This window comes from Sander vitreus, chromosome 8 (genome assembly GCF_031162955.1).
Source record: "Sander vitreus isolate 19-12246 chromosome 8, sanVit1, whole genome shotgun sequence".
Taxonomy (NCBI): domain Eukaryota; kingdom Metazoa; phylum Chordata; class Actinopteri; order Perciformes; family Percidae; genus Sander; species Sander vitreus.
Genome location: NC_135862.1, coordinates 9,059,138 through 9,081,019, shown reverse-complemented (window position 1 = coordinate 9,081,019; position 21,882 = coordinate 9,059,138). Strand labels below are relative to the sequence as shown.

The 21,882-nt window shown below is 40.6% G+C and overlaps 1 protein-coding gene across 1 annotated transcript in view; it reads right to left on the bottom strand.

Annotated features, from left to right (window-relative positions):
- Positions 1-600: 600 nt before the first annotated feature.
- The window catches only part of snx33 (sorting nexin 33), a 21,706-nt gene continuing 424 nt past the window's right edge, over positions 601-21,882 (bottom strand). The window contains 3 exon segments of the mRNA XM_078256684.1: positions 601-3,971; positions 19,936-21,216; positions 21,219-21,882. The exon segment at positions 21,219-21,882 is cut by the window's right edge and continues 424 nt beyond it. Coding sequence (XP_078112810.1) covers positions 3,718-3,971; positions 19,936-21,216; positions 21,219-21,366 — 1,683 coding nt within the window. The 5' untranslated portion in view covers positions 21,367-21,882 and the 3' untranslated portion in view covers positions 601-3,717.

Below are 21,882 nucleotides of genomic sequence, written 5' to 3'. Positions count from 1 at the left end.
ACTAGACTAGACAGGAATGTCTGTACAAAATTACATGGCAATCCATTCAATAGTTGTTATGTTGTGATATTTCAGTCGTAACCTGACCGACCAATGCCAGCCACAGTGTTACCATGGCTAAAAACAGTAAAACGTGATCATGACATACCGATAATAGACCTTAGAGATTGCCTACTCCAAACTTTTAATTTGATGTGAGGAATTCTGCTCTATTCAGACTTAGAGCAAGATGTGCGTAACATTTTTTTTTTTTTTTCTCATTTATTTTGGTATAACGTCACAGTTCGTTTACGTGGACACTGAAATTTGGATAACAGCTCCTATCCTGGCTATCCTTGTTTTGATTATATTCAGGACAAACTGTTTGTGTGTGTCAAATTGGATGCTTCTTTTTTTACACTCATCAGTGCTTCCTTGGAAAATTGTTTGTGTTTTTTAATACTTGAGAGAGGCGTTAAATAGGTTGTTGTAAATAAAATATGATGCTCACTTGTTCCAAATATAAAACCGAATACTTCAGTAGTCTAGATATAATGTCTGCACGGAAACAAACTCACAATGTTGCTGTACAAATCTACAAAGAAGAGAGACAGAAGGCGATCGCCATCATTACTTTTATTAACATTTTTAGGTCCCCTTCCCTTAAATCAGTTGACAAATTACTTTCTGAAAATCACCATCTGTTATTTCAGAGAGTGAATAAAGCATAGAGTTCCTGCAGCTCACCCGGTCACACATCCATGTTAAGAAACAGTCAACTGTGTGAAATGCCTGGCATTTAAATTATCATGCTGCTTTGGAACATTAGAGGAAAGTGTCATTATGAAACCTGATTGGGCCTGCAGGCACTTCTTTAAATGTTTTTTTCCACTCTTTCTTTTGCACCTTGCATGTCTATCTTTTGCCCAAAATCTGTCTTTGCCTTTGTTGTCCTTACTCCCTAGAGTTTCTGGAATGTTTCTTTTTTTTGTTTTTACTTCTTCCAAATGCTTTCTTCACATTTTCCTCAGAGTAGAACAATTACAGAACCAGAGAGCACATTCAATTTCACTTCGACCAAACAGAGTAAAAAAAGGTAGCCCAGAAGAAAATGTCTGACTTCTTTGGTCTTGGAGAAACTGCGATGAGTGCAAATGCTGACAGAAATGTAACAAAAAAAATGCTGAAGTATGAACAGCACAGGTTTGTTCAATAATACACATAAACAACACCACATTTAGACAGCAAATAGTTAAAGACTGCAGATGTGGACTGAACAGTACCAGTAACTGAGACACTCATGTCTTGAGTCATCCACAAACACAGGGACCATTTGTTTACTGAGAAACCTGCAATGAATCAGCACTTCTTTGTTATGGGAGAAACTTGACCAGGCAGAGATGTCACAAAATAACTTTTTCTTTCACTTTTCATCCACACCCAAACATACCACTAATAAATCAACCCTATTCCATCAAAATGAAGAATCATTGCCTCACAACTGATGAATAAACACTGGAAATTGCTTGAGGAGAAGCATGTCAAGCTCACAAAAACATTCCCTAGAATACCTCTTAGATTTACGGACGCTGAATATTTTTCTAGTTAAGCAGGATGATTAATGTTACTGGAACAACTCTTCTGTAATAATAAACACTAATTCAAGCAGTGAAGAGGGACTCGAATCCTAAGTCACTCAAATATCATTCAGTGTGGAAAAGTTGGTACACTAAATGTGATAAACAAAATGTTAAAAAAAAAAAAAGTGACACTTCACTGTGATCACAGCTGGAAGAAGAGCAATAAAATATATGTAATATTATTAAAGGAAGAGTTCCACATTTTAGAAAATCTGCCTATCCGCTTTCTCGCCGATAGTGATGAGAAGATTGATGCCACTTTAATGTCTGCAGGATAAATGTAAGGTTCTAGCCAGCAGCTCGTTAGCTTAGCTTAGCTTAGCTTGGAAATGGGGAAACAGCTAGCCTGGCTCTGTACACAGGTAACTAAATCTGCTTACCAGCACCCTAAAGCTCACCAATTAACACTAACAATTTCATTTGTTTAATCCATACAAAAATGGCAAATTGTGGTTTTACAGGGGGTTATGTGCTGGACTAGTGTCATGAGTCATAACCCCCCCTGTTGTTTTTTTGTACAGATTAAATAAATGAAATATAACATTTTAAAGTAGTGAGTTTTAGATCAACTTTGGACAGAGCAAGACTAGCAGTTCCACCCTCTGTCCAGTCTTAATGCTACGCGAAGCTAACCATCTGCTGGCTGTAGCATCATTTTTAACAGACAAACACGAGAGTGTAATCAATCTCCTCATCTGACTCAAGAAAGTGAATACGCACTTTTACAAAAATGTCGGAACAATTTCTTGAAGTTATTATGGATACAGTGTAGAAATAATCTAAATGAAATAATATGGTTCTGTTTGTGCATTAGATGTCGTTCTAAAATACTTGATATGAACAATAAATCGTACTGTTTTTTGACTCAGACTACATTAAAACACAAAACTCTAGTAACAGGACGAATTTGGTCTTGTGTCAACTAAATGATTTAATACAAATACTGAAATGCCAAGTTGATGTACCGCCTCACACAACCAGTGAATCCACTTCAGCTACCTCACTACGTTTACTAGTTGGCTAGATAAACCGGCTGCTACATAGAAAGATATCGGTTTTTTTGTTTTCCACTGTGGAAAAAGGGAATTGATCAGCACAGTAGTTGACTCATTTCACTCGCTCACCCACACATAAACACACCCTCCACACTATGACCCCCTAGTGTATAAAAACATGTGCAAACTTGTTCCTAAATGCATGTAATTCGAAATAATTTCCCCTATAAGACACAAGCCATGCTACAGACAAATGGCCAATTTAAGAATATTCCATGCCTTCCTTAAAGGCACTTACTGCATGAAAAACATAAGAAAATGACATTACGAAGCTGAATTACATGGTATGAGTAAGTCTTCCACATGGTGCAAGGTTAAGAAAGACATTCGCGACTTGTACTAAGAGATACCAGAGAAACTGATATGAATTTCAAAGCAGTGAACACCTGAGCAAGATTTGCACTTAACAAGATGATGGTGAAATTCCACTTTAGTATTCAGTGCACTTGTTCGGCCAGAAATACTATCTCTTCATGGTCTGATGAGAAAAATCAGTGACTTCAATAAAATCCTAAAATGCTGTATTAAAGAACATTTGGAATGTTTATCGGATGTTGGTAGATAAACCGTAATATTGTGGGTTTATTCTAGAAATGTTCATATTGGAAGCAACTACAATCAGTCCCAGGAGAAGCCAAAGTGCATGATGTATTGGAGAGAAGGGGACAATTTCAAAACAGAACCCGTTTCATACTATAGAACAATAAACTACAGATTTGCTATGATTCTGAAACCTATATTCTTATTTTAATGTTACAAATACCTTAAATTATGTCTGTGGCATTGCCTATGTGATGCGTATTTCAGAAATAAAAAGGTACAGTAGGTTTTGAAAAAAATGTGTCTTTGAATCCATCAAAGTGAAAGACTGACTGGCTTTGCACGTCTTTCCAGTTACCATTGCTTAATTCATCTGCAAGTCTTTTCAAACTGAACCAAACACCAACACAAACGCCTTGATAAAAGAGTCAAGACTTGGATCATGCTTTCTTTCTCTTCTGTGTTTTTTATGGCATCTTGAACATGGCAGCGGTTCGGTGTCTTTACAGACAGTCGTACATGCGCAGGGTGCGCTCCAGTTGCTGGACAACACGTTGGTAAAAGGCTATCTGCTCCGTGAGGTAGGCCTGCATCATGTCTTTGAAGTCCACCTCTCGCTGGTGATGGAAATGGCTCATCTCCGCCTGGAGGGAAAACCCAACCGTCCGGCAGCGTTTCCTAATGCCGTCTGCCTCGTCCTGATCCATCTTTCCCTCGTCACTCATCCGCTGGCTCTCCTTCACCTTGGCAAAGGCACCTGGGAAAAGATAAAAAAGTGACATTATTTAAAAAACTTTAATAAAATGCCGGTGGCAATATTGGTCAACTGTAGTCTCGCATTGCCAGACCTTCCCCCACAGCGCTGCAGACGAGGGTCTGGCTAGTCCACACAGCATTCCGTGATGGGAGAAAAACGTGCTGTAGTTTATTAGCATTTCTTTAAACCAATCACAATCGTCTTGGGCGGCGCTAAGCACTGTATGGAGCCCAAGACAACGGCTATCCGGCCTAAATGAGTGAAATCCGGCGGAATTTCCGTCGGCAATGGAGCAATCCCGGAAGTGGAACGTCGTGGATCTAGACTATGTAAACTGTTACTGCAGAAATAGTATGTATTTATATCCACGATGTTCCACTTCCGGGATTTCTCCGGTGCCGCAGAATTCGGCTGGATGTCCATTACCTTCCGCTTTCTTTGTGTTGTAATTTTAAACTCCGGTCGATTTATCAGGACAATGGTTACCTGCTCCTCAGATCTCTGCAGGTTGAATCCAGACAGCTAGCTAGACTATCTGTCCAATCTGAGTTTTCTGTTGCACAACTAAATCAACCTTTGAACGTACACGTACTTTGAATGTTCCACCAAAACAAGTTCTATTGTTTTGGTTATTTCGCAGAGGCACCATGGCTCTGTCCGGCACTTAGCACCGCCCAAGACGATTGTGATTGGTTTAAAGCCATGCCAATAAACCAGAGCACGTTTTTCTCCCATCCCGGAAGGCTGTATGGACTAGCCGGACCTTCCTCCGCAGCGCTGTCGAGGTAGGTCTGGCAATGCGAGACATTAGGCTAGTGAAAGGCCATTCAAAGGACAATCAACAAAAAAACTTGTATTTGGTATGTGGTAAAGCAGATACTTTCTGTTTACTTGCCCAATTTTCTGAGATATTCATCTCTGAAGTTTCTGTATCCACCCAAATACAACAAAACATATTTTATCACATAATGGTATCTAGCCATGCAGGTAGATGTTTGTTTGTGCTGATTGCTGTTGAATTCTTGAAATTGAGTTGTTCATGCTCCACAAACTACTTCCATAGATTTGCTTTCATAAATATTAAAAAATGTGGATAAACTGGGCAAGTACAACCAAAACTATCTGAATGGCTATGACCATCTAGCCTGGTCCTACCAGACTCTGGTACATTTCATCTGTACAGAGAGTCTGGCCTCTCTCCATTGGCAAGTGTTAACTTCCTTGAAGGCGGGTACTCTGTTGAAGTTTAAAACTATTGGATGAGCCCAGAGCCACTCTGGATCTGCCATAACCAATCGCTAACGTTTGGTCATGATGTGCATGTCATGCGCATGTGCAACAAGAGGGGAGAACGACAACTATCGGCTTATATTTAGCATTAGCATCGCTAGTGTTAGCCTTAGCCACTCCTTCACCACTAACGGAGCGAGCTGGAAAATCTAACTTTTCCTGAACCCCGTGGGGAGGAGGGCCACGACATCATGGCCACCAACATAACTCAGCAAAACATTGTTCTTGCTCGGGCTTTAACTTCTTGATATTCGGCAGCGTTGCCACAACGGACCGAATGGCTTCGCTCGCATCTTTCTGGCGCACGTCCTCAACGTCATCGTTCTCAGCCACTCCCCCTGTTTGCTGATTGGACCGCCAAATACTGAAGGGTACTGAAGGGAAATGAAAATTGAGCGGAAGTACGTAGGAGGGCAGAGCCAGGCTAATGACCATCAGATTTAAGTAAGAAATTATGTTTTTTGTTGTTGTTGGACTGACCTTATAAAGTCAATGTCAACTAATTTAAGCAATGATACGCTGATGTATAGTCACTGAAAAGGACACAAATAAATACCCTATATCAAATGTTGTATTAAAAGTCAAGTATAGTTAAAAACAGTCTTAGATTTGTATTGCTTTTCGGGTGGGTCTGTATTACTGTACGTTGTGCTATACAAAAAAATATGTATACCAACATCTCCTCCATGGCACTCAGCAGACCAACAGTAAAGACCAACATTGTAACTTTTTCCCAAGAAATGAACTACTGTCCAGCTGTACACTTTATAGGTAGAGCAGTGAACAGACCACACAATTACTTTTTGTTTCATTGCATACCAAACGTCTAGTTTCAGTGTGATGCAGACAAGTTGTAACCACAGGAACATGATGTCAAAGAACATTGCAGCCTAATGGCATGTGGCCACGCTGCATTTCTCAACAGATTAGTGAGTCTGTCTCAGTCTCATACAAGCTGAGCTCGATTCCAGGAAGACGACTGATTTTAGTCATGTGGATGAGCTAGCTAGCAGGACTAGTTTGCACAAGCTAGTTGTAGTGTCTTTACTGTGTCTGCTACAGTGTACAGGTTTTATCCATTAGCTGTATCTGTGAGTTAATGCTGCTTTGGATTTTGTATGGAATTCTTGGCAGAAGTCTGGGAAAGCATGAACAGCACTTATAGTCTGTTCCAGCAGCAAGGAGGCGTGTGGACTACAGTCTGTGGTGGTGACCTACATTCATGTATTCTGTTTTCCACATGGTGTGTGTGTGTGTGTGTGTGTGTGTGTGTGTGTGTGTGTGTGTGTGTGTTTGAATCAGCTAATGCAAAATCTCATCACAGAGAAAGCTTGATGTGCTCTTCCACCCAACTAAATCTCTGCTCTCTACATTGATGCTAAATTAAACCCACAAAATACAAGCTACAAAAAGGAAAACTGTGACAGAATAAAATGCAAAGCTGTGTAAGTTTCCTACTATTCTACAAACCAATCCCTGTTTCCCACTATAGGCTTTCTGCCTCTTTTCACCGAGTTAACAAATGCTATAGGATACATGGCCAGTGGTCTGGAAAGTCACCAGATTTGTTTATCTTGCCCAACCAGACTGGCTACCGCATGTTTATGGCTGTGGTGGCCAAGGAAAGAATGTAACTATTTCCCATGTGACAGCTTCATGGGTCTGTGCTAGGTACATATTACTACTCTGTAGGGGTTTAAGAAGGAGTGAGAGGAGAGGAAAGAAAAGGAAAGGACAACAGTGTGCAGGGGTTTCTGCGGATTTCACCAAGTTTAATTTAAGACCTTTTTAAAACCACATAGAATGCATAATTGATATCCATTTCATGATCATACCTGCCAAAGTATTAAAGTATGTTGAAAAACTAGTGGGGACAATATGGCCTAGAATTATTTATTATTTTATCACGGTTTTTTTACCAGTACTTTCCAGCAGTATGTAAAAGTAGTTCCAAATGATATAATTAATTAAATCAAGTCAACATGGACTTGCAAAAGTGGCAGTAAAAATGGATGGATTAACCATTTAAAAAATGATAACATTAAAAACATTTAAGTTTTTGCCAAAATCGACACTTGCGCATTATGACCCAATGAGCTTTCAGATAGCCGTAGTGACAGTGGGATTGAACACTGGATTACAGTAAAACGCCTCCTGCACATACAATCCACTGTTGCAACAATCCCACTTATAATGTGTAATGTCTCCCGACAGCCTACAATTGGGAACAAAAATATTTTAGAAACATTCTGCTGCCTATGCCTGGGAAGAGAAAATATTAAGGACTTTTTAAGACTTTTCAAGACCTGCAGATTCCCTGTCTAGTTTAATAAGTCATACTGTGTGTGTGTGTGTGTGTGTGTGTGTGTGTGTGTGTGTGTGTGTGTGTGTGTGTGTGTGTGTGTGTGTGCGTGTGTGTGTGTGTGTGTGTGCGAGCGACAGAGAGAAAAAAAATGAGTATAATCAAGATTAATTATGGCCACAACCCTCTGGGTAACTGAACTCAGGCATCTGCTAAATTCCCGATTCCCACAACCCGAGGTCACTGCGAGATGATTTCAGGAAGCGCAGCACTTCTCCTCTACATCTTCATCTTTCTTCTATCCATTTCAACACAAGCATAACATTGAGAAAGGAAGTCCCTATTTAAGATGTGTATTTGTTTACAGCATGTGTTGCTGCTTGGATTTATGTATTAGTGTTGATGACATTTCCCAATTTCCTATAGCTGAGCTTTATACAAAGCTAGCTTAATTTTTCACCACAGACAGCAGATTCTTCTACGATCCAAACATTAGCACACTGGGACCATTGTTTCCAGTTACAGCTAATACAACCAATCTTCCTGTTTAATCCTAAAGTGAAGGCACCATTAAACTGGAGTGTAGCCTCTTTAGTTGAGGCTAGTTTGTATAAATCACCTGACCCCTGTTATGCGTGTGTAATCTATCAACATAACGTAACACTGGCTGATAAGTGGTTAGTTTAGAGATTGTACTGTAATGGGTGTCTTTAGAATAGGAAGCCATATGTAGCATGACTTCATGATTCATCAGAATAATGGGTCTTTTCATATGAAAAATCCAACTTGGCTCTTGCAGTATTATAGCCCCTGTTTGTGACATGGAAGCGTTTACTTGTCTTACAAAGTAACCTTTTAACATCTTATTGCAAAGATGATTATGTTTTAAAACAAAGACATTAGGAAACTGTTATTTGGGATGAACTGAAATGACCCCATCATTAAAGATACTGGAGTGACCTCTAGCTCACCCAGTAGAGTGTGCGCCCCATGTCTGAGTCATGTCATCTCCTCTCTCTCCCCTTTCCTGTCTTCAAGCTATCCTGTCAATTAAAAGCCCCCAAAAAATCAAGATACTCTCCTTCAAAAGTTGTAGTTTCCCTTTAGAGGTTAAGTTGAATACAATCTCCAATTATGATAAACATTGATTGCTTATTGCTTCACAATCCTCTTGAGGTGGGGCTTATATGTAAAAGCACAGCCACTAGTATGAAATGATTTCACTGCTGCAATGCAAACCACAAAACACACAACACCCATTTGTCCTTAAAGACTTGGGAATTGGCTCAATTTCTCTCTTGCAAAAATAAAAAGGAAAACAATTTGGCAGGTAACGGCATGATGCTTTCAAATCCAAAATAATGTGCTATGGTTTGGTGAACAAAGTGACTGAAACGGCCACGTACATTATAATACTAAAGTATGGTAAGTCTGAAACCCTTAAACTGCTTTGACGTCCATATATTGGTGTAGTATTCAAATTTGTGTAATCAGAATGACTCATCTTTGCTCTCTGTACTGTAAAATAAACCATTCTGTAAATTTGGTTCAAATACTTCAAACACAGGAAGAACTAACGTGACTGAGTAGGATTAGGGGACGTTATTCACATTGGACAGATGAGTAAACAGAAACATTTTTCAACTGAGGACAAATGAGGCTTGTCACCACAAAACACTAACCATTTGTGTGTGTGTGTGTGTGTGTGTGTGCGTGCGTGCGTGCGTGCGTGCGTGCGTGTGTGCGTGTGTGCGTGTGTGTGCGTGCGTGTGTGTGTGTGTGTGAGATTGTGAGTGAGTGTGTGGAGGGGCTGCTGACGTCTGAGTCAAGCACTACAGTGAACCAATGAGACATTTGTTCTCTGTTGATCTCTCAAAAAAAGTAAATAAGAAATGGCAACAACAACAAAAAAAAGACCCCATGAGTGAAGTTACTAATTGTGGTGATTCCATTAATTAAATGACTGGGCCTCTAGACTACTTATGACAAGGCAGTTAAATGTAAATCCTGACATGGAAAAGAAGGAAAAAGACAGGAGATGTGATCTGAAAATGGAGGAAAAGGAGGCTTTAGAAGAGAAGAGAAGAAAAAGTGAAGCAGCTTCAAGAATGCATGAGGGTGAAAAGGACTCTGCAATATCTGCCAGTGTTTAATGTGGGCCTTAAAAGCCTAAGAAGATACACAAACATAAGAAAAAAACCACTGCTGAGTAAGCTAACAGTAATATGTTTACACCAGCCAATCAGATACACAGCTACAAACAGATTTGGAGTTTATGTCCTGAGCTGGAATGTGCTCCCAACCGATTATAGCCATCTCAAATATCCTTTGTCCATTTATCTTTGAAGCTAAGTGGCTATGGGACACGGAAACAAATATCTTTTTTTTATTTCTTCAGGGATGAGGAATGTTCAAAACAGAACCACCCTCTCTAGACTGCACCGGGAATTAGTTACCAGAAATGCTTAACCTGTGAGCGGGTGACTTCCTCTGCACGCTTGATATTACTTTGTGCACATCTACTACTTTTTTTTTTTTTTAACCATCACTGGAACTGACAACTCACAGAAATAAGATATGAAGCTTCCACTAGCTTTGGATTTAAGCTCTTAATTGAAGCCATGCAAAGAGATGTTCAACAGATGTTCTGTTCTTTTTTTTTAGTATGCATACAGAATCTGATCTAAAACTATTATATACTTTACTCTCACACACATGGCTATAAATCCATGTTCCTGTCAGACATGTTCCTATCTAGATGTGTTTGTTTATTAAAAGGGATATGCTCAGCACTCATCTTGAAGGAAAATATAATTCATCCCGCTAATAGCCCTCCAAGTATCTCACAACGTTCCTCTGCAAAGGGATTTATTTTAACCTATCAAACTCAGCCAGAAAAAAAAAAATCTGTTATGTCATCACACATCAAGTAAAAGAAAGCATGTCAACCTTAGCTGTGACATCATAATTATTTTGTATAACTTATTACTTTAAGATTTGTGAGACAAGAGTTGTGATGTCTTTTGTTATGCAACAGATGTATTATTTCTTCTGTGTGTTCGCCCTTTAACTTTTTTACTACTGACTAACTTGAAAATATGCAAGATGTTCCTATGATGTAAGATGTTTGGCTGATCAGAATGTGGATATCCAACCTCAACTGATGCATCCTACCAAATGAAATACTTGGTCAAATGACAAGGCTTTCCCATTGTCCTCATTTTTACGATAGTCTTTTCATGACATCAGAAAAGACCAGAGAATGCAACAGCTAACAGTGCTCTCCTCTGAGGGATGGCGTCTCCATGCCAACCACAAGCATTGTGTCAGTGCTACCATGACTACAGTTACGTTGGAGACACCCATAATCTTACTGACAGTTAAAGCATCATTCCTGTCAGGGGAGGGGAAAGATTAGGACGCTGATGGGGTAAATACTCCCTTTCAACTTCACACTTGTAGCAGACAAAGAAGATTAAGTTCTAGTTTTGGATTACTTTAGCTGTTTAGCTGTACTGGAGCTGAATAGACAGAAAAACAATTAATCTGTAAACCAACCGGTGAACGTGATGCCAAAGAATGAACTAATCAAAATATGAACAAATACAGATGCCTTCGATGACTTATATTTTCCATTTATTCATAACACTTGGAGACAGATAACACAGAAGTACTTGGAGAGTCAACCTTCAAAACTACTTTTCTTGTTAAGGGTCGACGGGGAGTGAAGCCTATCCCAGCATGCATTGAGCAAGAGGACAGTTTGCCAGTCTATCACAATGCCAAACCATATAGACAGACAAACACATTCACATCTACAAGCATCTTCAGGTTTTTCAATTAACCCACCCTGCATTTCTTGCAAACTCCACATACAAAGCCTCTAGCTGTGAGGCAGTGCTAGCCACTATGTCATACTGAGCAGGCTTTCAGACTGAAAATAGCTGCGTTTTAGCTGCATTAATTAATTTTTGGGCCACTTGGAAGAAGTGGAACAAGCTGAAAACATATCAGACGTATATCTATTCACACATCCAGCAGACGCAAAGCATCATTAGCATGCATTTGGTGTTTGTGTTTTGTCTCTATTGTGGCCTCCATCAACTTCTTGAGAAAATGTCTTTCTTTAGCTGCTAAATGCTCCAGTACTTTCACCGGATAGTTGCTAACTTTGTCTGTTCACCATTTGGTGCTGGGCAGGTATAGAATACAGAGGGTTTATCAGAGCTTTTTTATTTTACTGAAAAAGCTGTGTGCTTGACCTGGAAACAGGGATAATGAGAGCAGTGAGAACCAAACAGTAAAGTTGCAGTCCAAAACAATGAGCTGAAGGACACTAAAATGCCCCCTGTCTAACCAGAAATGAGCTATAACAGATACAGTGGTCCCATTGAATGAGGAGGCTATTGTTTGCCTGAACATGACCTTAACAGCAACAGACTGCCATGCCTGGTGCAAACTTGAGAAGTCAGCTACGAGCGCAAGCTATCATTGATACTCCTTTGAGAAGCATAGTTTTTGTTGACAGTGTTAGAGAGGTGTCCAAATCTGCTGTAACAGTAACATGGTTAGTGGTGGTGGTGTTGTATTAGAAAGCATTGTACACTGAAAGGTGAAATGTTTTGTCCAATTTCAGTTATTTGTTACGAGTGGGGCAGAAAATAAAAAAAAATAGCTATGGCATTAGTCTTTTCAATATAAGCTAACTCCTCTCTTACCTCATGCCTTTTCGGGTCTAATGACCACAAAATCTGTGGTTGTTTGAGAGGAGGAGGGAGGCGGCGGTGGTAAAGACAGAGTTCTTGGAAACATCTGTAATCTCCTATAGTGTGAAACAGCAGTGCACTGGGCCAACACAGACAGGAATGCAGAAGCAATGTGGATAGACAGTGTGTGTGAAGACGAGGGCCTAGCCTTTGTCAAGATTTATGAGTAAGCAAACATTTGCTCTTCATAGTCACCAGAGACAGCGAGTGGACTTTAGCCAACAAAATAACATACAATCAATGTTCAAAAGGTGCCATAACTGGAGTCTGCAAGGTCCTGAAATCGTAGCGCATGGTTTCACAGATTACGGTTTGCCTACCTGCTGAGAGTGCGGTATTTTCCTGTGTGTTGTAACCAGTGTATGGAATGTTAATCTGTAACATCTTTGTCAGACAATATAAACACGGCATGACCTCCTGAGGCCTGTACGACAAAGCAAGATTTGGCGTTAATGAGGTAACTTCAGGTTCAACCCAGGGTTGTGTCTATCACAACGGTGGATCACTTATTACCGGGTTCAATCGCCGTGGTAACTTATGCTGAACGCCTAACCTGCTCTGGAGCAGTTTAAGTTGGAAATTAGAGATCAACCGGTGTAAAAGCACCGCCTACTGACCAATCAATACTCGATTGATAACGGCGTCACCGGATCCGGTGGAGCTCGGTGCTCGGAGAGAGAGAGACGCGCTCATAAACGTTAAAACATTTAGAGACCAACAACCCCGTTAACATTCCCTGATTGGTATTTTTATGAACGCTATATATTTTCAGCGGAGGGAATTCCGTCGGCTTCTTGAGCTGTGTGTTGCCAATATTCCACACATCGGTTTGAATTATGTTTTCATATTTTTTATTTTCTCTCACGATCGCTTACCACTGCCAGGGTTGCAACTGAAATAAAAGGCTAAAGCAACGACAGTTTATGGAAAGCAAAAGTGTAATTATAGTCAGATTAGTGCCTGACTGATGGGGAAGTGATGCTGATAAGCGTTGTGATTTACGCATAACAACGTTGTCTTTTTTTGCCAGCTTTCCTTCCTGCGTTTTGCCTGTAAAACCGTGTCTGTGTTCTTCATATCTATGTAGAATTATAGTTTGCTCTTCTTATGTAAAATATGCGGCTCTGGTATATGTTTGTGATTGGTCGTACTGTGCAAACACCGCCTCTTTTATGTGAATGCTGGATTGGGAAACCCTGGGTTGATTGAACTAGTTGTTAACCACCGTCGTGACAAAGCTTATGCTGTAACTGAAATACATCCAGGGCATGTTGAGCTTGATTCGTAGTACAGGCCTCTGTCAAAGTGCCTCTGTCAGCACTTTGAAAAATTAAACAATATTGAAGAGTGTTCAGATAAGACACACAAAGACCTGCATGTGTGCAAGCAGGCACAATCCCAAAAGGAAGTTAAAACGTTGCTCGTCCCTCTGTTGCAGATCAAGGGCATTCGGCACACACATTTCCTCAGAACTGGCAACGAGATATATAGTTTGCTTTAAACTGATGGAGTCTGCATGTGGTGTTGTAATGTTTTGCCATATGGAGGACAACTAACCTCGTCCAGACTAAAAGTCTGTCTGGTGTGCTGGAGGGGAGCTAGCTCATTCTCAAACTGAATAATGCTCTGCTCTGGTGTAGATCACAGAAGGTTTTATCCCACTATCAGCTTAATATTAGTATATTAGTAATTGTTTCCTTGCCTTCTTCAAAATGTCATTCTGGGGACACAAGTGATGCAGAGCCAATGCCTCAGATTGTGATCAGATTAGATTGAATTGATAGCCACTCCGTGGGGCGGGTTGGTTTCACTCTATTGTGAACCCTTTTGTGTTTATTCATTACTTCATGAGGTGGTTTTGTCTCAGATTAGAGCCTCAGTTGTTGCCAGGTACAAAACCTACAGAACATGATATCTGCTTTACTGTCACGACTACCTTACACGTTACAATATCTGGCAATGTAACCATACTTCCAAAGAATTCAATATTTAAGAACAGATTGATACCAGACCAGAATAGCTCCATTCATAATTATGTACAATAATTCAAAAGAGACAGCGTCCAGGATTACAACAAACACGTAATTGTAACGGGCATTGCGGTTGTAGCTGCCAGCGCCTCTCACACTAAAGCCTTAGAGGCCCTTTATTCTATAACAATGCAATGTAATTAACCCTATAGATCAGGATTTTCAATTGCATTCAACTGAGGATACAAACGAGGTTTAAAGCCTTTGGACCAAACTAGATTTACTTTCTCCACTATTAAAACCAGGGCAGCTGCCCAGACATACACTTTTGATATGAGTGTCTTTATGGGGAAACAGAAGGGGCAAAGATGAAAAGAAGAAGACAGACGTGAAGAGCATAACGAAACAGTGACTTGTAGATGGAGCAAAAGCACAGACCAAAAGAGACAAAAAAAATGTGTGGACTAAAAGCTTAAACAGGACAGAGACAATGGGAGAAAGAGTTATATGGAGCACACCCTGACATTTTTCTGACATTACCCAAAATCTTCTCTCTAAGATCCATTTTATCAAGGCCACATGCAGTCCCTGCCCAACACCACATCTCAAAGACAGTTAACATTCCTGCAGTTCACATGCTCACCAGGATCCCAGTTAAAAACTAGCGCCTATAGAGCTAAGGGAAGGGGAAAGTCAGACAGGAAAGCAGCAATGAGGACATGAAGGGGAGGAGGAGTGCACCAGAAAAGGTTGACCTCAGTTCTATGTGTTCTGAGTGTTGCCACAGCTGTATCTGGTTCAGCAGAACACAAGTCACATCAAGGAGAGTTATCTGGGCCTGCAGGGAAGCCTCAGCAGAGCGAAAAGGTCTCTGCCTTCACAAAAACACTGCTACTCAACCGCATCGCGTACAGTTGGGTATACCGTTTTACAGTTTGTATACTGTTTCCAATACAATACCTGAGTCTCGGTACTTTTTATACTTTTTAAATATCTTGCTTTGAGGAATATTAGCATTTTATACAATTTCCCTTTTTTCATTTAACAAAAGAAACCAAGCGTTGTCTAGAAAAAAACAATTGCACAATCTAAAATAGCCTAAACTTGGCAAAATTATGATTTCAGTTAGGAACAATTTGATTAAAGAGTAAATAAACCACCAGCCATTTGTTGCGGGATTTGCAAAATAACTACCAAATGAATGCCAACTTTGGTAAGTATATAGAAAGGCTAGAATAGACTACAGCTAAGCTGCCACAACAAAATAGGTCAGCCAATTAGAGCTGGGCAATATGGAAAAAATCAACGTAGATGTCTATATTGCGGGGATATTGTAGGGTTGACTATATGGTGCTTTCACAAAATATTAACACAATGAGAGTTTTGATAAATATATAATAAAACAGCTAGTACTGTAAGTCTGGTAAGTTCAGAAAATTACATCACTTTACTGTAATGCAGCCTTTAAATCCAGGAAACGACAACACTACATTACGATATCCAAAATTTAAGACGATATCTAGCCTCATATGTATGTCGATATATTGCCCAGCCCTACAGCCAATGCATGACATGTACAAAGGTTTGTTGACAGAATTTGCAACAAGATAACCAAGGTTATTCAATGTATGGTCAGTTGTCTATTTCCCTCAAGATCCACAGAAATATTAGATGTTGCAAAAAATCACTCTGTACTCAGTTTATTGGCATAAAGCACAGGTTTGGCTTGTGCACAACATATAGCCTAGCTGATCATCTTCTTTAAAATAGTTCTCTTCATCATCTTAAAATAAGAAATGGACGCCAAGATAGTACCGATCTGATCGTCACACAATAACACAAACTAAAGAACCGATCAAGGCAGTGGTAGACCAGCAACTTCTGTTTTCTTCTGTTTTTGTCAAAGGAGTCTGGTGGCTTTGAAGAGAGCATAGATAACTGTTCCCTGTTGGAAAGGGCAAAGTAAAGCACTAAAACATGCTAGCGTACACTTACACTGATATTGATCATGATGATATTGATTTTCAGGTGGACCTTTTTCAGTTGGCTAAAATATGTTTAGCTGCTGCCCCCGTCCCCTAGCAGTACATTGCTCAGCTTCTGTGCCAGTACTCCAGCCTGCTTCCTCAAACTGGGGGTCTGCCGACCACCATTTACTGTAGTTAATACACTGACTAATATGGATGAGTACCTATTACAACACCACTTCATCTAAGTCTGAATTATCCCCGTGAAGTGAAGCCATGTAACTTTTGATGAACAGTGCGACTATGACAAGATAATGGTAAAACAGACTCAGTAATGTCAGTTACATGGCAAAATCCTGATATATATATATATATATATAAATATAAATAAAGTTTGCCAACATTAGCTGACAGAAGCTTGACTCCGTTGAATTGAGCAGGAGCGTGTGTTATTGCTTATGAGCTGAACTTTTCATTTGTAACAGGAAGAACATGTTATTTCTTCTTTAATAAGTTACATAATGTTGTTTTAAAGGGTCAGTTCGCCAATATTACAGGGAGCCATATTTTTCTACTTACCCCTGGTGGTACATAGACAAGCACATATTTTTGGGATAGCCATCTTTGTCATACCAATATAATGAGGGTGGGTGGAAATTCCGGTGTGGTGCTCCAAGCATTTGAAAATTAAATTTCAGAGGCAGACATCTTAAAACTTTGGCACGTGAGGCCGAAACTATCTATTACACGGCCTGACACCACCAGGGTTGGATAATAACATTCCTTATTTGGGATTTAGGTGAACTGACCCTTTAATATCATTCAGGTGGCTTTGTTTTTATTATTTATTCATGGGTGGAGTGACGAAATGTAGCTAGCTGAATTGCATCACAAATAACATTTGCAATAAATGATTGCCAGCATTTTGAAGGAAGATAATACAACAGCACAATTCCTCCCTTGTTGCAGTTCTTTCCTTCCTCTGTAACTCCAATCAGCTGATAAGGTTATTTGTTTGAGAGCTGACAGCTTGAGAATGCTGATTTGCCAGCGCTCTCACTATCTTGGACCAAAATAAAACAAGGGTCACAGGAGAAAAAAGCCTGAGTTGCAGTGCAGACCTGAGCAGAACCAATATTTCACCATTAGGTTTATGAAAAGCAGCCGTCACAAACACAACCGTCATAGAGTATTCAAATCAGGAATGTTACAGTTACTGGATATACTTTATGATTTCCAGTTACTGATTAAACAACATTATGCTAATACATGAGAGTAAAATAAGCCATTCATTGCTGCTGTGGTGCAACAGTTTTCAACCAACATAAGCAGTGAATCTTTAACATTAGCTGCTTAGAGCATCCCTCGCCACAAACAAGCTGAACCACTTCTTGAAAAGCAATGCCCCAAAGAAACATAACCGGGCTCCATTTTACCACGTTGATATGTGCGAATTGTGATTCTTAACGTAGGTTTTAACAACAAAAAGTAGTTATGATTGGCCCAGAGTGACCTGTATTATCATATAAAAAGTGTGCTAACTGAACTTTTTCTCACTTCATAAAAACGTTTGCATCTGCAAGTGAGAATATGTTTGGAAACAATTCAAGATAAAATAGTAGTAGTTAGCATTAGCATTGATATACAGTTTATCTTGACGCCACAATCAGAAGCAGAATACGATTTATTGTAACCACTGGGAGAATTATAAACATTTACAAACAGTTGTCTCTGAGAACTGCCAAATTAAAAGACCCTGGAAATGGCTGCTGACTGAGCAAGGGTGTCACCAAAATACATTTATTTTAAAAAAAAAATGACAAGGATTGCTACTTTATATGCTACTGTGATGCTCTATATTCAGTTACATTTTAACCTACGGATCTAACTAAAACCCTGAGGAAGGCCAACGTCACAAAGGTTAAGATAACCTGATCAAATATCACTTATTCATAAGCCACTCCCTGCCCATGTCACTCAGGTGTAGGGTTGGGCATTGTTTGGATTTTAACGATTCTGATTCCAATTCCGATTCTTCCTTTCGGTTCCGGTTCTTATCGATTCTGATTCTTTGAGGGGTGGAGCTGAAACAGGTCAAATGCTTATTTCCACAAATAAGAGGAACGTTTTATTTTGATTCAATGGTGGTTTGCCAGTTTTACAGGGCTTTTTCAATGTAAAATAAAGCCACACTAGAGCGCTGCTTAATGTGCTCCAAGGCTGCAACACAACAAGTGTCTGGCCGCTTCGGAAACCAAAACTTGCGCGTATTAAATTGGGAAGTGATGATCGGATTTGAAACCAAATCCTCTAAACCATTCTTAATGATTCCAATAAAGAAACGATTCTACTGGAATCATAATTTTTGAAACGATTCCAAGTAGGAATCGGTTCTCGATGCCCAACCCTACTCAGGTGTCCTTGTCACATCATGGGTGTTGGTTGTAATATACACTACAACAAAGCTCTTGCCTATTTGTCTCATCAAACTTTGAAGAGAGCCCGGAGGAGTCTCAGGTGAACAGTTTTACACATAATAGCAATGGTCGTTTGGTTATATCACTAGTTCGGTAAATAGTCAAATTATTTTCAGTCTCTAATGAGATAACAGCTATTGTAGTCACACTTTGTATAATGTCAGTGATATTAAGAACTAAGTGACATCTACTCTTAAAAAAGTAACCTCCTTGATACAGACACAGTTTGGATTGCATTTCCTTAAGAGATGTTGACTTTGTGGACGCTTGTGGTGAGAGTTTCTATTGGAGTATGGCAAGTGAGTGAAATTACTGTTAGACCTGTCAGCGCAGGTTGTCAAAGCCAATCATGAGAAAGTATTTGTTAAGCTGAGAGAACGTATGTGTGTGTGTGTGTGTGTGTGTGTGTGTGTGTGTGTGTGTGTGTGTGTGTGTGTGTGTGTGTGTGTGTGTGTGGGTGTGTCTGGTTGGCAGTTGACCTCAGATGCTGCAGGCAAATACTCTGACAAAATTTTCATTGGTTTAAAGAAATGCCAATTAACCAGAGCATGTTTTTCTCCCACCCTGGAATGCTTTGTGGTCTATCCAGACCCTCCTCCGCTCCGCAGCGTGTGGATGGTCTGGCAAAGCGAGACTACCCCTGACCTAACCTGTCATCCATAACAAAATAAATAGCACAGATTGAATTTAATCAAGGGACCATTAGCTCAGTTTGTTACCATTAGCAGACACTTTGTTTAATTATTATGAACCATTATTGAAGTTTTTGCAACACTTGTGGCTGCTGCTTGTCTCAATTCAAGGATGCTACAGCACTTGATACAAAGTTGTTATTGGTGGTTGTGCCTGGGTATTAAGGTTCAATAATAATATGCTTGGCTCCTCTGATAAATTATAATTACTGTGACACGAAGAGCCCATTATGTGGCCTGATGGCCTGAAAAAAGCTACCATTTTGTAATTTCAAATAGGGAACTGTCATCGGACATTCAATTAAAATATGAATGAATCTGCAGGAATTAAAATCAGATGGGAGGCTGAGGATACATCCAAACATCTGTGAACAGTATGGATGTAATCAATGGATGTAACTTTTTTTTTTTATGTGGTCACATTTTTTATTTCCCTTTAATGGGGTTTGTATGCACAAAGAAATCGCTCACACATTAAAACTTCTCATGGATGATTTTACCTTTTTGTAGATGAATAATGTCGGGGAAGTTGGCGAGCAGGCCTTGATAGAGCGACAGCTTGTCCAGCATATGGAAGAGGTCATACTTAGGTTGCTCTGCAAACATCTCTCCAATGTTCTCATAGGTGCGGCCTGTATGGGAGATTGCTTTGTTGAGGGCCTCTGAGCTGTGGGGAGGGTCCAGCGTGAAAGCCTGGCTGATAGACTGGAAAGAATTTCCTAGCCGCTGGAACTCCTTCCTGAACCCACCCAGGTGCTTACGCACCAGCTCCGAGGCAACATGTGTGAGCTGCATCACACTGTCATCCATTTTCTTAGCGAAGGCCTTGAAGGTGTCGATCCGCTCCTCTACATCCTGCAGGTCCTGGTGCTCATTAGGGATCTGGAGGGTCAGCATGAAATGGGCACCCACCATCTCGTCCTTCTCTGCCCGTCTCTTGCCCAGTTTCCACTGCTTGTCATCAGCACACATCAGAAAGTGCTCAAAGCCTTCATACTGGGAGAGGACTGGGTGACTGGTCATGTGGTTCATCCACAGTATCAGTCGTCTCTTGCGCTTCTCGATGAAGTCTTCCTCAAATCGCCCCGTGGCCTGCTTCTCAGGCAGGTGAGGCACGGAGATCACAGTGAACTTGTGCAGTAAGCGATTGTACAGCCAGTCAAAGTGTTTGTAGCGCCTGTAGACGGGACGCCCCGTGTGGCTTGGTGTGACCCTGTATGAAATGTACGTCTTGATGCCTTTGAACTTTGTCTGTTTTGTGGGGTCTTCAATGGAGCAGGAGAAAGGCTGTGGGCTCTCCTTCCACAGGGGGCCCATGGGACCCATCTCGATGGTGTATGACTCCGCTATCTTTGCCATCATGGGCACATCACCCAACACAAACGCTTCCACCCCTGAGCGGACAAAGCTGGAAAATCTGTTCAAGTTCCTGCCCACCATGCTGCCTTTCCTCGAGCTGGAGATGCTGTCCTGTCTCTCCATGTGTGGTTTGGCCCGGTAGTGCACGTTGGGGTTGTATGACAGTGGGCTCTGATGGGCATGTCCATTGGCCCCGGGGCTCCTACTGGGGTCAGCGTCGTCCACCACTGTCGACCTGTCATCCCAGTCGTCCCAGTCATCATCGTCGTCGTCATAGTAACTCTGCTGCAAATGCAGAGAGGTGTTTGGGGTCGAGGGGAAATAGGAGGAGTCGTTTCCTAAAGATCCTGCCGGGCTTATGGAGCAGTCAGTCACGTTAGAGTTTGAACGACTGCGAATAATTTCCACATAGGATGCAGGAAGAGACCTTTTTCCCCTCGGCTGTTCTCCCCCTGAAACCAGCCGTCCACGGAGTTCTTATCAAAGATAACCAGTTCCTCATTCTCCTGGATGCTGATCTCCTCTTTGTTTTCACTTTGAAAAGTGTAGATTGCTTTGGCTTTCACTGACATCTTGATACTCCAGTGGGTCCTAAAGCAAGAACAATCTACATGCACATTGTGCCTAGATTATAGTGATGCTACGGGCCTTGATGCATGCTGTGTTGGAAACATCTGACACTAGCTCACTGTAATATTTAAACTCATCTCAAATTACATGGCAGCTTTTGGATCAGGTGTGCAACAGCACAGTAGGACTTACGTAAATGTGATAAGGCTATCTGACACTTTGGTTAGTAAACATAGGAGAAGTCATCAGTTACGTAAAACTATTAGGCCAGTTCTGCGCCAAAACAAAGTCTAAAATATACCTTCTGTGACCACTAGCATCCTCAGCCCATTGAGGCTATCGCTCCATTGTCTTACTGTGTATTCTGCTTAAACGTCTACCAATAACGTTAGGATATAAATGCTCTATAACACATTAACTTCCCAATAACAGATTTACTCTCTTGCTTCTTTCTCATCACAAATAACAACAGGTTCAAAAACAAAACTGGTTTCACCAAAGAGCTCCTCCAAAAGCCC